The 16,562-nt window shown below is 54.6% G+C and overlaps 1 protein-coding gene across 6 annotated transcripts in view; it reads right to left on the reverse strand.

The window, feature by feature from the left end:
• Positions 1-16,562, reverse strand: part of OSBP2 (oxysterol binding protein 2) — a 117,035-nt gene that overhangs the window by 7,201 nt on the left and 93,272 nt on the right. For all 6 annotated transcript variants that reach the window (XM_014559329.2, XM_032471517.1, XM_032471518.1 and 3 more), the window contains 9 exons: positions 10,074-10,266; positions 9,469-9,586; positions 8,741-8,792; positions 8,382-8,528; positions 7,286-7,531; positions 4,781-4,901; positions 4,428-4,531; positions 4,261-4,356; positions 3,993-4,177 (listed from right to left, as the gene is read on the reverse strand). In XM_014559329.2, the coding sequence (XP_014414815.1) occupies positions 3,993-4,177; positions 4,261-4,356; positions 4,428-4,531; positions 4,781-4,901; positions 7,286-7,531; positions 8,382-8,528; positions 8,741-8,792; positions 9,469-9,586; positions 10,074-10,266 (1,262 nt within the window). The remainder of the gene's footprint in view (positions 1-3,992; positions 4,178-4,260; positions 4,357-4,427; positions 4,532-4,780; positions 4,902-7,285; positions 7,532-8,381; positions 8,529-8,740; positions 8,793-9,468; positions 9,587-10,073; positions 10,267-16,562) is intronic.

Consider the following 16,562-nt stretch of genomic DNA (forward strand, 5'->3'; position numbering starts at 1 on the left):
TTGATTTTTGTGATAATGTAAGAGAGAGATTCATGTAGTCTTTTTCTGTGTGGATAACCATTTTCCCTAGATCCTTTTAGTGATGGTGCCATTTGTCCATGTGATCTGATATGCTACCTTTGTTATATACCAAAGATACATGCATATCCAGGGGCTGTTTCTGGGCTCACTGCTCTGTTTCACTGTAGCTTCAAAATAAGTCCTCTTTTTTTCTGTTCTTCTTTAGAAATATCCTGGCCCTTTATTCTTCAATATAAATGTAAAAAATCATAATATCAAGTTCCATGAAAATCACTATTGGGATTTTATTTGATTTACTGACTCTTTAGATCATGAGATTTTTATAATACTCATTCTACCCATGAACATGGTATCTTTCTCCATTCATTTAGCTCTTCCTTGATATCTCAGCAAAGTGTTATATGCAAGACCTCTACAGAGAAAATTTATTATAAGGTCCTTTATATTTGCTGATATGATAACTGGTGTCTTCTCTGAAACTGTGTTTTCTCATTGTTTTCTTTTAGTGTGTATAAATGCAACAGACTTTTGCATATTAATCTTACGTTGAGGCACCCAAAATGCATTTTCTGAATCTGTTCAGATCTGTTAAAGTGATGAGTTAATTTATGAATTTTCTAGTATAAAATCATCTTTAGATACCCAGGATATACTCAACATGATTGAAGAACGTTGTTTTTCTTATACTATTGGATTTTCTGATGTCTTGTTTTGGAATTTTGCTTACATATTCATGAGTGAAAGAGCGTATGTAGAACTTTTATTTTCCTACTACTCTGTTAGCCTGGTTTGGTGTCAGGTATCTTATACTGGCTTCACAGGATAAGAGAGGAAAGTATTTCTTCTTTTTCTGTGGTCTGAAAGATTTTATATAAAATTGGGATAATATATCTTAAAAATTTGGTAGAATTCACCTATAAAATTATCTGGGCTTTTGTTTTCCCTGTGGGAATTTTTAAACTACTGCTTAGTTTCTTTATTATAGGACTATTCATGCTTTTTTTTCCTTCAAGACTCATTTCTTGTAAGTTATAAAATTTTAATGATATTTTTATACTTTAAATGTCATATGAAACTTTTATTAATATTTATGTCTATATTTTCTCTTGATCAGTCTTGCTAGTAGTTTTCTTTTTTTTCCCCTCAAAGAATCAACTTCTGGCTTTTTTAACTTCTTACTTTACTTCTTTCTATTTTACTAATCCCTGCTTTTATTTTTAAGGTGTATTTTCTTCATTCTTTCAGTTTCTGTGTTGAACTTTCTCTCATTTCTTAGATTGGAAACTCAAAAAAGAAAAAGCCTTATAAGCTTTTATACCTATTTAAGGCAATACATTTCCTTTGAAGCATTGCCTTTAGTACATCCAGACAGTTTTGATATCTTTTTTTCTTCTCATTCAGTTCTAGGCATTTTAAAATTTCCATTCTAATTTATTATTTTACCCATGAGTTATTAGCAACTGAAAAAAATTTCCAAATATGTGGGGACTTTTTGACATCTTGTTCATAACTTCTAACTTAATTATCTTATAGATTTCACTTGTTGAGCCTTTCTTTAGAGTTTAGTACATGATTTTTGCATAAATTCCATGTATACTTGAGTAAAAAACATGTTCTCTGATTGTTGCAACCATAATTATATGTATATCCTGTGTTGTTTTTTTCCCATTTGACTCAGCAAGAGACGGGGTGTACTGAAATCTCTCTGTCTCCCACTGTGGTGATAGGTTTATCCATTTCTCCCTTTCCTATCAATACGTGCTGTGTATTTTTGAGGCTACCTGCATAATGTCTAACAACATTATGCCTTCTCAAAGAACTCAGCCTTTTATCATGTAGCGTCTCTTTAACCCTTAATAATGCCTTTGTCTTAGTCTATTTTTACCTGATATTAATATAGCTGTTGTAGCTTTTTGGGTTAGTATTTCCATGATATGTCTGTCTTTTACTTTCAGCCTCTGCCCATCTTTATGTTTTGGATCTTTCTTAGAAGGTCCATGCATCTGGGTTTTTAAAAATCCAGTCAGTATTTTGCTTTTTAACTACTGAGTTTCATCTATTTATATTTATTATGCTTAGACCTATTTCTACTGTGTTAATTTACTGTTTTTATTTGTCCTTTTTCTTTTTAATATTTTCTTACTAATTTAGAAATCTTCTGTCTCTTCCTTCACATCCCTGGTGCCTTCTCTGTCTCCCCAAACCCCATCATGTTAACATTACCTACACTTTTAATTCTGGATTATTGTGGGAATATTTTCTCTTTTTCTTTGGTCTTATTAATTGTTTAAAAAAAATACACCCAACTTTTCATTTTATGTACCTACCACAGCACCTTCTGGATTTCTTCCCCTGTTTTAAAGTACTATGTCCAGTACCCTTTTCATTGTGGGTTTTTGTGTGGCAAACTTGAGGCTGTTTGCCTGAGAATTTTTTTTTTTTTTAAATCATGGCCTCATATTTGAATGATAGCTTGGCTGGACAGAAAATTTTACTCTGATTTCATTTTTTTCATTACTTTGAAAATATTACTCCGGTGTTGGCTGTTAAAAAATGTGACATCAACCTGATTCTTCATTCTCTACTGAAACCTTTTCTCTCTTAAGGCTATTTGAATTTTCTTTTTGGTATCCTTCATTTTCACTGTAGTGTGGTCTGGGCAGAAGTTTTCTTTCTCTTTCATCTCTGGAATATAACAGGCCCTTTCAACCCAAGGTCTTTCATCTCTTTATTCTGGGACATTTATCTCCATCGTTTTTCTTTAACTACTTTCTCTCTCCTTTCCATTTATTTCTTTCCTTTAGTTCTGGGATTCCAACCAAACATATTAATTTAGTGGTTGCTCTCGGAATTACAACTTGTGTACTTCAAAGAGTCAAAAGTCAGTGCGCATCCTAACCCACCTCTCGGGTAACACAAGGGCCTTGGAAAAGTTTCCTTCCAGTTATCGCTCTTCTGACTTCCATGATTGTGCGGTTGTACTTAATGTTTAGATTTTAACCCTCACAAGACACTATTGTTCTTGTTAATTCACTGTCCACATGATTTTTGTGCTTCATTTATTCACACACCTTGGTTCTTCCATCTGGAAGCTGTATCCTTTAGTGCAGGTCTGCTGGGGGCAAAATGAGGTTTTATTTGTCTGAAAACATGTGTTTCAGCTTTGCTCTATAAGGCTGTTCTCGCTGGGTGTATAATACCAGGCTGGCAAGTGAGTCTTTCTGTACCTGGAAGATTCCGCTTGACTGTCTTCAGGCTCCCGTTACTGCTGTTCCTTGGAAAGTACAGTCTTTTTAAAATCTGGCTGCTTAATATTTTATGACTTAGTTTCAACAGTTTCACTGTATAGATTTAGGTGTGGGAAATTCTCTGGTGTTTTCAGATATGCTCTTTCTTTTGGACTCTGACTGGAAGCAGGCTGGACCCTGCTCTCAAACTCGATGTGCACCCAACGTCCAGATGCTGCACCTCTCAGGCCCTGGGGCTGCCCCAGGACTCACTCCGGGTCACCAGGGGGCTAGCCTCTCACTTTAGCTTCTTGTCTTTTCCAGGTTTTGTCTCTTTATCTGAAGATTTCGATGATTTCTTCTGACCTATATTCAGTCGGTAGATTCTCTCTGTTAAACCTTCTCATGGAGTTCTCAACTTCAGTTCTTCTGTTTTCCCTTTGTAGAATTTTCATTCTCTTTGGAATCAGCTGTGTCACTTTTATAGTTTTGTGTTTCCTGCACTCTTGGACTATGGGGCTTGTCCTATCAGCCTATTTAAAGTCTCTGTGTAGGACTTGTGTGTCACACTTACTTACAGTTGGGTGTCGCCCCCATACTGGGATATCAGCACACAGTACTGTCCTCCCCTCCCATGTGGATCTCTGCCTGCTGCTCCCTCCCTGTCTGGCTGGATGAGGTTACCTGCCTGCCCTGTCCACTTCCCTCGCCTCCTTGTCCCCCCTACCCCACAGTCCCACTCACGGCAGCGGGTACTTCTTCCACAGCAGCTTGGCTGGTAGTGTCTGGTACACCGTCTTCTGCTTCCCATCCGAGCTGGGGCTACTGGGGCTGCTTTGCACGATCTTGGCGCACTCCATCTGTTCATCCCACGAGCCTGACAGCACATAGTGGGCCTTGCCCTGGCTGTCACTCACGACTCCTGTCACCTGTGGACATTGGCAGGGCCAGCGTAGGCACACGCCCCCTTCTGGGCTCCCTGACTGAGGCTCCAGGAGGTGGCCTTGCTTACCTTTCGGGCCACCTCTTTGGAGAAGTAGCTGTAGGGCAAGAACTTCAGCTGGCACCGGTCCTTGGTCTTGTGGTTCACAATCTCGATGTCCCCTGTCTGGTGAGCGAAGGGGTGGTCAGCGGCCGATCCCCAGGCCACATGCCCCTTCCCCAAGGGCACCCCCTGACCTGGTCGATCCAGAGCTTGCCCACGATGATGTTATGCACAGTCGAGGTGCTTTTCCTCCACACGTAGTGATTCCCACTGGCCTGGAATTCTAAGTGGATGGCACCTGTAGGCCAGATGTAGGGTCAGAGGCCATGGCCTACCACGCTGGGTCCCAGCCAGCCTGCCTGCCTGCCCATAGTCCTAGTGTCCTGAGAACCAGAAGCAGTATTTGTGCAGACTGGGGACAGGGAACAAGCCAGGGGGCATCCAGGAGGCCTGCTGGGAGACTGTTGTCACCCCTGGAGGGCCCAAGCTGGCTTCTGGGTTGGCAGAACCCTCCTCCTCATCCAGAATGTCTTTCTGCCCCACTCACCTAGCGGCATGATGGAGAGGTATTTCCCCCGGAACTTGCTGGAGATGGTGATCTCCTGCCAGAGGCTCCAGCCGTACTTGGAGAACACATAGTGGGCAGCAGAGGGTGGGTGGTGGCTCACCTGGGAACAGATCCACAGGATGTGAGCATCTGCTAGACATGTCCCAGGCCTGCCCCCAACCAGCTGGGGCCAGCCTGCCCTGTGCCCAGTGTGAACGGTCCTGTGGCCCTGGGAGCCATGGACCTACAGCAGGGGCCCTCACCCCCTGCCCCGGAAGGGACAGTGCAAGGCCATGGGAGCAGCCTGGGTGGCTGGTGGGGGACACCCCAAGCACCGCAGGCCTGAGACCTGGGCTGGGGTGTCTGCACACCTGACTCTCGGGCTGTGAAATGGGGGTGATGGCTGAGCTGTGACAAGCTGTGCTGAGGGTGAATAAAGCGAGGGCAGTTGGCGCTGCCAGGGGCTTCATGCCCACTTTCTGAAACGTTAACCTGCCCACTTCCCTGAGGAGGCCCAGACCAGGGAAGCCATTTCAACTGAGGGGCAGAGTTGGACAGGTTGCAGAGCCAGTGTCCCACCTCAGCCCCAGTGGTGGTGCGGCCAGCTGTGCCTGTCTAGTGCCTCTGGCCCTTCCTCTCCAGCACTGGGTGCCCTGACCCTGGTCTCGCCGGCCAGGTACTGCTGTCAGCCTTCCCTTGTCTGCTCCTCGTGTGGCTCCTTTGGTCACCGGGTTAGGGCTCAGCCTCTCCCAATTCCCCCACTTCCTCAGGCAACTCCCGGACTCGCCCCAGAACTGCAGCTGTGAGCTCCAGCTTCACTGGACACCTCTGCTAGGCTCCTCAGATAGCCCGGGGCTCCTGACATGCCCTGTAAGCGACACCCCCACTTCCTCCCTACGTCTCAGAAGCACAATCCTGCCAGCAGCTCCTGTGTGATGAGTGAGCTGTTCCCGCACCTGCCTGATACCTGTGGCCGGGGCCCCCCTAGAGCCCACCCAGCAGCCAACTCAGGGACGTGACCCCAAAGACCTGGCCCTGGAGCTCTGCGTCATCACCTTCTCGGGCAGATGGTCTGGTGGGTCCAGCTGCTCACACCAAATGCTCCAGAGTCATCCCTGGCCCCTCTTTCTCATGCTCCTCACTTAATCTTTAGCAAATCCTAGGCTGTTCTTCCTTCAAAACAGCATCCAGAATCCACCCACTCCCCCATCTTGCCTCCAGGCCACCGTGGATGGTGCAAAAGCCTCGCCAGCTTCCCTGCTCTACCCTTAGCAGCCCCCGCCGCACTCTCTCTGTGTCAGCCGGGGGGGGGGTCCCCATAAAACAAGTCCCTGAAGTCCCCATAAAACTGCCTCCTCTTCCCTCTCATGACTCCCATGCAGAGAAAAGCCAGAGGCCTGACGCCGCCCCCTCCTCTCTGACCTCTTTTCTGCCTCACGCTGCATCAGCCAAACCGCTCCCAGACCACCCCCTTTCTAACAGCCAGAACCATCCACATACACAGTACCTGTTCCCCACACCCCACCCCGTGAGAAAAGCCACCCATCTGCACCTTCAGCACCATCTGTAACACCGTGGATGCTTGCTCAGCTCTGTTCGACGACGAAATGCACTTACTTCAGGCCAGGAACCCTAGGATCATCCTTGCCTTCCCCAGCCTCCCTCCCCACATCCAAAGCATTGGTGAATCCCTAGCTCTGCCTTACAAAGGTGCTGATCTCCCACCTTCCTGGTCGGACCTCCTACAGGTACAAACAGCAGGCAGAGCATGCCTTTTAAACCAGATTTCGGAATGTCTGCCTTCTGAGCTCAACCCCCGGAATCAGAGCAGGGCCCGGGGCACAACAGACGCTCAGCAGCAGCCGGATACAGAATCTGTCCTGGGCGTCTTTCCACAGCACCCACTTGGGGCCCCCCAGCACCCAGTGAAGCACCCACAGAATCCCCCGCTTCAGACAGAGATGCCAGGGCTCAGGCTGAAATGCCACTGCTGAGGCTCCCAGCCTGTGGGGCCTGGTGTTGGCTCTGCCTCATGAGGAGAACACATGTCCCTGTGGGGAAGGCCTGGAGGGAGGGATGGAGAGGATGGAGGCCCACTGACCCGTGCCCCAGGGCAGGACCCGGGGCTCCTCACACTCCCAGCCTCCACCGTCACTGTCCATGGCCTCACGGAGCACAGGCTGCTCCCTGCCTGCCACTTTTCAGCTCAGTGGTGACCCCGTGCTCTAGTCCACCTGACTCCCCAATGGTGCTCTGCAAATGCCCCTCCGCCACGGCCCGAGGAGTCCTCCCCATCCCCCATACCAGACCTGACTTTCCTTACCCAGCTCTCCTTCCACGCAGCCCTCACTGTCCCCGGGAGGCCAGCTCCATGGTGCGGCCGGTACCTGCCCCCATCACAGAAGGCCCAGCTGCCAGATGGGACCTTGGCTTGATGGCCCCTTTCTGTGTCCCATTTGTCTGGCTCCGACCCCCAGGCCTGGCCGGATTGTGTGTGGGCCTTACCTGCTCACACAGGGAGCGCAGGCCCATGTCATCCAGACGGTCCAGCTCAAAGGTCTCACCCAGCATTGGGTTGAAGGGCTTGGCGATGCGGTGCACGGTGGTGGAGTAGGAGGACACGGAGAAGGCGGCCACCAGGCACATCTGCTCCACTGAGCTGGTGCAGTGCACCGCCTTGTCCAGCAGGTGGTGGTACTCCAGGTCCTCGGTCAGCCGCTGGAGCATGGACAGGGGCTCATTAAAGTTGACCTGTGAGCAGGCAGGAGAGTCAGGTCAGGGTGTCTGGGTTGGGCGTCCGCTGCTCTCAGCACAACAGACCTGGGGTCAATCCGCACAGCGCCCTCAGAGATGTCACCTGCTCAGACCACCTTCACAGTGAGGCTCCTCTGGTGACCTCAGACCGCAGCCCCACTCCTCACCTGCCTCCGGGCCCTCACCACTGTCTGACCTGCTTGCGTCTTGCAGACTTTTATTACATTTCCTGTCAGTCTCCCTTCCTGGGATGTGAATGCCAGGAAGGCCAGGGTTTCTGGCTTATTTTGGCAGTGCGTCATAGGAATCAGTGAACGAATGAACGGATGAAGTGGGTCTTCCTCATATTGAGCTATTATGCTATTTTTCTCTCCTGGTCACACAGTGAAACCAAGTCTGGCCTAGAACCCCCAGCACCCTCTCCATGGAGATGCCACTGTGGTCCAGCACCACGAGGATGCCAACCCTGCCCTCAGCCTGGTGGTGACCTCGCTGGGGTGGGCACTTGGGGCAGTGCCCAGCATGGAGGAGGGCCCACCTGGCCCCACACAGCCCAGTCCTGCTGCTCCCCATCTGTGAGGCGGGAGGTGCTCTGCGGGTCCCTACGTCTGATCAGCACAGAACCCCTCCTGGCTCCTTCCCTCTGAGCCTGAGCCCTAAGCTCCAGGGGGATTTTGGCAGTGCCGATGAACATGATTCTATAATGTATTCCGTGCTCCTCAGGTGTCAATAAGAAGATGACACCCAGGGCTGCCTGTACTTCCCATGGGCCATTACTGCTTGTCCATGCACAAGGAAAGCCCCACAGGACACCCACCCTGTCCCGGCACCCCGCTGCGCCCCCTACCGGCATGGGGATCTTAGAGAGCTCCCGGCCGATGCAGTTCTTCATGATGCTCCAGAGGTTAAGGCTGTAGTTGGGCTTGTCGGGGATGCGGACACGCCTCTTGACTTTGGAGGGGCCCTTGGGGACAAGCGAGGCGCCATCCAGCACCTGCCAGAGAAGCAGAGTGTGCCTGTCAGCAGAGGCCAGAGCATCTCCTCAGCCCCCTAGGCCTTGCCCTGGCTGTGACCTGGGTGCTGGCACGTGGCTGGGGGGAGAGGCAGACTCTGCCTGAGTTCAGATGAAGGCATCCAGGGTGAGGGGCCTGAACTCCCCAAGTGCCAACCTCCCCCTCGGCCCCTCTCAGGGTCCCCCCTCCTTACATTGTCTGATGAGGTCCAGTCCACAGAGCCTGTGGTCCCACCCTCAGCTTTTCTGTGGCAAACACAAGAAGGAAGGCAAGTTATTTACAAATCCTGAGGCCTCCCAGGGACCTATCCAGCCCTTGGTGAGGTCCGAAGGGCAGCCCACATCTCCAACAGGGGCTTTTCCGGTTCAGGACTCAGGTGGGGCTGAGGGACTCGGGTCAGCGATTTGGAGGGGCTCCCACCCACTGACACTCCATGGCAGCAGCAGCAGCTGCTGTCCAGCAAAGTCCTCACCAGGGGCCCCTGCTCTGGAATGCTGACCCTGGATGCAGAGGAGCCAAGGGGTGGGCATCTTGGAGAGAGCCCCATGGAGCTCCGTGGGCCCCCTCTGCCACAGACAGACCCCACTGTGTCCCCTGTGCTGGTTTGATTCCTGCACTGGACTGAGGTTGGGAAGGGAAGGAAGCGGGGTCAGTGCATCTCTGTTTCCAGGAACACCTGTGGTGAGATGGGGGCCAGAGCAGCAGGGGGCGCTATGGCTGTGGGTCAGAAGCTTGAGGGCCCAGGCAGGGTGCTCTATTTGGGCATTTTTGATTTAAGTAAGAACAGAACCAATCTAAGCAAAAACACCATCTGGAGCAAGACTTAAAGAAAAAACCCTGAGTGCAAAGAAGAACAGGTGGGGCTGAGAACGGGCGGGAGAGGCTGACCCAGGAGAGGTTCCACCTCCTCTCAGAGCCCACCTGTCCTCCTTGGCCTCAGTGATCACAGTGATGAAGGACGTGGAGTCTTCCATGGCGTCAAAGTACTCGGTATCTTCATCTTCCTCACTGTCCTCGCCTTTGGTGGTTAGGAGGCTTCCTAGAGACACAAGGAACCACTACCTCAGTTTTGCAGCCTCAAAAATCGCGCCTGCCCAAGAGGGGAGCCCAGAGTCCAGGCCCTGTGTCCCCTCCCCACCTCAGTCACTCAGCTGGGGGGCCCGAGCTCCCTTTCCTGGGACACACTTTTTTTCAACCCTCATGCTCAGAGCCTCTTTCCTTCTGGAAGCTTCCCTGATCTCTAAACATGCTGGTCAGTCTGGCCCAGCTTCCCTTTCTGACAGACCCCTTTCCCGGGGTACCTGTGACCTCGAGCCCGGGCAGCCCTGCCACAGAGGGGACAGTTGGGGTCGCCGAGGTTTGTGTCCTGGATACTGGGAGACTGCCTGTCTGGGGCCGTGGGGAGAATAAGCCACACGGGCAGCCAGTGTCAGCCAAGGTGAGCCCAGCCGTGGGCATGTGGAGGGGGTGGGTCCCGGGGGCTGTGTGAGGGGACGCCCGGGCAGAGGCCACCTGCGCCCGCTCACCCTCGCTGAAGCTCTTGCTAGGGTTGGCGGCCCGGCCGGGGGCGCTGCGGAAGGCGCGCTCGAGGCTGTTGTGCTGCTTGGCCAGCTGCTCGATGGTCTCCTCCAGGTGGATGCGTTGCTCCTGCTCATACTGCAGGGCACGCTGCCATTTCCGGCTGTGCGTCTCTGCTAGTTCCAGGAAGTCCCTGCAGGCCTGGGGGGCTGGAGACTGTGAGCACAGGGCTGGGAGCACCGTCTCCCCTCCCCCTCCCCCTGCCAGGTGGGTCAGATACACCTGTGCTGCCCCCTTTGGCTTCCTCAGAGCCAGTCTGGCATCTGCCCTGGTGGGTGCCCCACACTCAGGACGCCCTTTGAGGGCACTGAACCCCGGTGTCACTGCCAGCAGCAGCTGGGGTGCCAGCTGTGGGTTCCTCACAGCTGGGGCCTAAGTGCTCAGCTGCCGTGCCCTCACCAGGGCTGGACCTGAGGTTTGTCACGACCCCTGTCCCCACCGGAACCAACGCACCCCTGGCAGCTCAGGCCAGACCCTGGCATTGGCACAGAAGGAAGGAAAGTCACCTTCTGCTATACTGCCTGGCTCAGAAGTAACAAACAGTTCTTGTCTGGCAGAGGAACTGGGACTGGAAGTTTCCACCAAGTTAACTCAAAGTCTGTATCATATAAACTCTGCTTTAAAGGTCCCCCTTCAAACTTGCGGCCTACTATGACATCCAGATTCTTTGCAGCTGCCTGAGCACATGCCTTCACCAACCTGCTACCTGCTGCTGCTCCTCAGGCCTCTCCCGCACCCCCCCAAGGAAGGCTCCGCCCCTGCTGGGTCAGACCCCTTCTGACCCTCGCCTCCACTGCAGTCTCGCCGGCCAGTTAGTTTCTCTAGTGACTGTGCCTGTTTCTCTTCATCCCATGGAATCCCCCAAGCTCAGCAGCTGCTCCAGAGCGTTTGCTGGATAACTCAACATCCTGCCAGAGTGGGGCACCTGCCTGGGCTTGGCTGGCTCTCCCACCCAACAGAAGCCAGGCCCTGGGATCCGGCCTGGCTTAGTGGAAAGGGCCCTGGGCGGGGGCTCCAGAGGGCTGGCTGCTCAGCTGGCCCCGGGCATGATGCTCCTTAACAGGCCCTCCCTGGGCGACTTCCTTGTGTCCGCCCATCTCACCCCCCAGCACCGTGCAGGGTGGGTGGGGCAGGTGCTCCCCCCTCCCCGCCGTCCTTAAGATATGGAAACAGAGGCCCAAGGAAAACCAGCAAAGTGTAGTGGGAAAGGCATGGGCAGGCCAAGGTTCCCACGAGCCATCCAGCCGCTCTGAGCCCACGTCCCTCCATGAGCTGCCACAGTACTGCGCCCACAGACCGTGTCTCACAGGCACCCTGTCTCAGCTCACCCAGCAAAATCCTCAGAGGGAGGAGAGGGATTTTCCCTATTTGACAGACGAAGAAACCAAGGCTTAGTTCCCAGCAGCCCCGCGAGGCTCTGGGGAGGAGACACAATCAAGGGTCTCCTGCCCTCCCCGGGACGTCTGGGTGCTGGTCCCTGTCCCCTCCCTGGCCACACCTAAGCCACCCTAACCCGCTTCTCCAGAAGGGTCAGGGATTTATGCTGACAGGTGTCCTGGCACATGTTGGGGGAGGGGGGAAGAAATCTCCTTATGCACTTAGCAGGCTCTGGAGGCGAGGAAGGTTGCATCCAGGGCCGTTGCAGGTCTGGGGCTATTTTGGGTCTACAGGGCTCGCCCACTGGTGCGGAGCTGCAGTCACTGGCTATCATGCAATTTGGGGACCCCCGAGGTGGGCCTGGGGAGACCCAGCTCCAAGCCTGGCTCTCCCGCTCCACAGTTTGAGGCCTGGAGCCAAGCCTTCATTGCCCTGGGTCCCACAGTGGTTTCCAGCTTCACCCTGCGTCCCTGCCCCTCCATCGCTGCAGACCTCAGGGTGGGGACCCTAACAGCAGACACAGTGACCACCCACCCCGGCGACCAGACTGGAAGGCACCTCTGCTCGGTCAGCACCAGTGGGTTAAGAGGTGGCAGGGGTAGGAAGGCAGAGTATCCCTCTGGGTACCTCAGAATCGCCCCACACCCTTACAGGAGTCCCATGAGATGAGGGGACTGGGACCCCTACCCTATCCCACAGACAGTGAACAGAGCCTCTGAGGTCATACTGGGTCCTTAACCAGAGCTTGGTCCACTCCGAGCTGCTGCTCCCAAGTGACCTCTGTCCATGTCATCGTTGCTTCCCCCGACCCTAAGCTCAGGCAGCCCCAGCACCCAGGCAGGTTAGTCTCGGCTCCTGCCACCTGTCCACTAACCAGGGTAGGAGCCCTAACAGCAGAGGCTCAGGCTCCTCTCCCTGGGAGAGCACTGGGCACATCACTTCAGGGAAGCCCCTGGCCAGGTCCTCCTGTCCCCAGATACCAAGGCCCAGGGAACAGGGGCTTCCAGGTCAACAAGGGGCAAGCAGGACAGGATCCCAGTCCACACAAGGCACGGTCCCCTTGCCTGCTCGCCCGCCTGCCTTGGCGAGAGGGTGCAGGGGCCCCCGCGGCGTCACACACGGAGCCTTATTACAGGCGAGACATGTGACCGGCGCTTCACAGTGTTCCGGTCCTTATGGTCTGTGAGTGCCCTGCCCGCTGGCACATTGCCTGCCCCACCCAACTGGCTCAGCAGCTGCACAAGGCCTCTCAACTTCCTTAGTACTGCTTCATCACTCCCTGCTGACCAGTCACAGCTCCTGCAGGCTTCTCTATGACCATGAGTTTCAACACAGACGGGTACTTTGCTTTCATATAACACACAGCATTTGAAACAAGGCTTGTAAATGAGCTTACAAACAGTATAAAATAGCAGCCAAAAGTCATGGTAAAGAATTCCACAAACTCATGTCAGAGAGCCCTGTAGACTGTGTGGCCTCTGAGCTTCCTAGCAGCAAAAGCAAAGAAGGAAAGACAATTGTAGTGCAAAGATGAACTAGGCTCCCTTCCTCCTACCCTTGATATCTGTGAGCTCTGAATACCATAGAAACAACCATTTTCTCATTCTACGGAAAAGGGGACTTTTGTTGTATTTCCTGGGGCAGCTGATGGCTTCCTACAGACCTGTCCCAGATCCTCTCCAGACTCATCACTGGGGCCCAGCCTTCCCCACGTTCTCCCTCACGGGTCTTCCCCTTGTCTGGCTCAATCCCAAACACACCTGCTTACTCTGATGCCGGCCCCACCTCCCTCACAGTGCACTCCTGCTGTGGGTCAGGGCTGTCTGGGGCATTCTCACCAGCACTGAGGTAGCCGTTTGAACAGCATGACTGAGGAGAGAATGGCGGCTCAGGGAGGCCAAGGGACTTGCTCAAGGCCACGAGGCAGTGCGTGCAGGGCCAGGGTCCAGTTCCCCACACACCCCACCCTCAAGTCTCCCAGGGCATGGAACCAGTGCTGTCACTGGTTTGTTAAGCTGGATCCTTATTGCCATCTGGGTGCCCCTGGAGGCGGTGTGGGATCACGCAGCCTTCCTGGGGTGGAGCTGGGCTCTCAGAGATGCTCACTAACCAAGGATGTCGGGGAGTAACCCTGTTCAAGCAGGAGGACCCGGCCCTGCCTGCCTCCCAGCACCATCCCTGCAGGTGAGGATGCTGCCCATGTGGCCTGGGCTGCCGGCTGCCGGCCTGAGTAACCTCCACCTTGCTGCCACTGCAGGTCTGGCCAAAGTAGGGCAGCAGAGGGACAGGAAGTCAAATCCCCAGGACCACAGGAACCTCATTTGGGCCACATGTGGCTGGACTGGGCACAGGAAGATCAGACAGTGTAGAAGTGGCCTGAAGAGTGGGGCACAGTGGAAGCTGCTGTATCCTGTTCCCCAAGATTGAAGGGCTCACGTGGCTGGACCAGGGCCTTTTCCACTGTCACTTGGTGCGGGGTTGAGGGGGGCATCTGTAGTCAATGAGCTGCCTGGTCACCCTGTGGGCTGTGGTGAACCCACCTGCCCCCTCTGCCCTAAGGTGCCTACCTGGTGTCCATCTCCAGCTGCCCCGGTTTCCTCTGATGTTGCCGACCTTCAGGCCCCATCCCTGCCAGCCATGGAGGGAGCAGGCACTGGCCCTGGCCCCGCCACTCTGGAATGCTGAGCTGGGCCGTGCACTGTGTGCTTGCTAAGCTGGATTAGGCCTGGGGCCCAGCGATGCGGGGGTGGCTGGGGGTGGCTCCCAGGGGCCCAGGGAGGGCCTGGCTGACCCGAGCCCTGGACACAGTCACATTTCCCCTGAGGCGTGGCCACAACTCTCAAGAGAACTCATGCCCGGCCCTGAGCAGGAGCGGAGCCTCAGGCCACCCCAAAGCCCTCGACCCATACCACACACACCAGGCCCTTCATGGCACTGCCTTGCTGCCCACCCTGAGGCAGGCAAATAACCTCCTGGGCCTTGGTGTCCTCATGAGATGTATTGGGAGCTGAATGCCAGGACTCCTGCAGAGTCCTCAATTCTGGGACCCAGAGCGTGATCATCCTCTGGATGGGAACAGGGTTCCAGTCTCAGCCTGGCCTCTTCCACCCTGAGGGCTGTTGAGAGGGTCCCTGAGATGGAAGAGGTGCGTGATCCTGAGGGCAGAGCAGCTTTGCCTCTGTGGGGAAGGCGGGGAGCCTGTTGACATGGCCAAAGCAAAGTGAGAACTGAAAAGCCCAGGACGAAAAAGGCGGCCTGGCCACCCCTCACTGGGCTGGGCTGCCCACTGGTGACTCACTCTTCCCAGAAGCCTGGCCTGTGAGGGCTGCCCCCCAGGGAAGCACACTGGGGCCAAGCTGTGTGAGTGCCAAGGGGTGTGGCTGCTGGTCACCCTGACAGGTGTCACACAGACACAGAGCATGTCTGAGCTGGAAACCTTGCCCAGCTGTGCCCAGGAGGAAGGAGGACAGACTAATCGCTTTTGCTGGTCCTGATCCTAATCCCGAATGACCTCGCCACTCCCCAAACATGGGTGGGCAAGCTGGGCTACCATCAGTGGCCTGGGTCTCATGCCTGCTCTGTGTGTGGCCCGGGAAGCCTCTCGAGCTCTGGAAGGGTCTGCAGGGCCAGGACCTGGCTCAGGCCCGGCTTTCAGTGGTGGCTTGGAAATCATCAACCTCCTGCAGTATCACTGCCGCCTGTGCCGGGGCCATGAGAACGGTGCCAGGGAGCCACAGAGGAGGGGAGGGGGTACCACATGCCTAATGCCTGGTGGTTCCGGGCTGGGCAGGCACCTTGGGCCAACAGGACCAGCTAGGTGACTGGCTCTGTTTCTAGCCGTTAGCACAAGGCAGGTTCCAGGGACCCAACCAGCTGGGACCTGCTGGGTGGCTGACGGGTCACGTGACTGGCCTGCAGCTGTTCTTGGGCTTCAGGGCTCCAGGTTGGTGGGTGGCTGAGGCTGCCCCACCATCTACCCCCCACACCGAGCCTCACGTGGCCAGCATCACTGTGGACCCGCCTAACACTAGCCTGTGGTACTAAAGGTGGCGAATAGGAGAAAATCGTGCAGAGTCCTGGTTCCCTGAGCCCCTCTGCCTTGCCAGCAGCTTACACCAGGGACACACCGGGGTCTCTCCTTCCCCTCCCTCCAAGGAGCAGAAGGCTGGCCTGACAGCAGGAAGGGGCTGAGATTCAGGCCTGGCTCAGAGGCAGCTGGACTGGAAGAAGCACGTGCACTTCAGCCCCCAGGGCCCAGAGCTGGGCCCCCAGGAGCTGTGATGGGGGTGCAGGGCCCTCCAGTCCAGCCGCCGTGCTGCAGCCCCACCACCCACCCACCCCTCGAGGTTGAGCAGCTCCAGGGCCAGGCCCCCTCCTCCCGAGGCCCTCAGCACAGGCTGCTGGCACCCAGGGGCCAACCGTTCCCAGACACTGAGGGGACGGTCACAGCTTCTCCTTGATGTGACTCACGGCAGTGGGGAGGCAGCTTCGCACTTCAGTTCAAACTTGAAAATAGCCCTTTCCACGTTCAAAATAGTTTACCCCTTGTGCACAGGAACTGGCACCATCTGGCCACCCGTTTGCCAACTGATTTTAGACAGTTCTGGAGTCTATTTTTACCCATCTCCCCAGGCCCCAAATGAGCAAGCTGTCAGGAGCAGAACAGTGGTCAGCTGGACCGGAACCTGTCCGTGGGGCCCAGGAGCACGAGGGAAGGCAGCTCTGGGGCCTCTGGCCGCTGCTTCACTGGGGTGGGTGCGAGGAGCCCAATATGACCTCCAAGCGGGGCTCAGAGAAGCCTCCGAGCATTTCCAGCGGTCACGGCCCTTGTTTCTAGGATGACCCGGCCTTTGTTTCTATTATGCCCCAAATCTGAGGCCTTAGCCAAGTGCCCTGAGGTACTGTCTCTACATACAAGCCCCACCTGGCTCTACGTGCCCCCACCTCTCCTCACCTGCCTGTCCCTGCCCTCCCCTCCCCCTGCTGCACTGTGCTCCTGCGGCTCCTCCCACCAGAGCTGGAGCCAACTTCCTGAGTCCAGCGGTGCTGGGCCGACGTCC

This window comes from Camelus ferus, chromosome 32 (assembly GCF_009834535.1).
Source record: "Camelus ferus isolate YT-003-E chromosome 32, BCGSAC_Cfer_1.0, whole genome shotgun sequence".
NCBI classification, from domain to species: Eukaryota; Metazoa; Chordata; class Mammalia; order Artiodactyla; family Camelidae; genus Camelus; species Camelus ferus.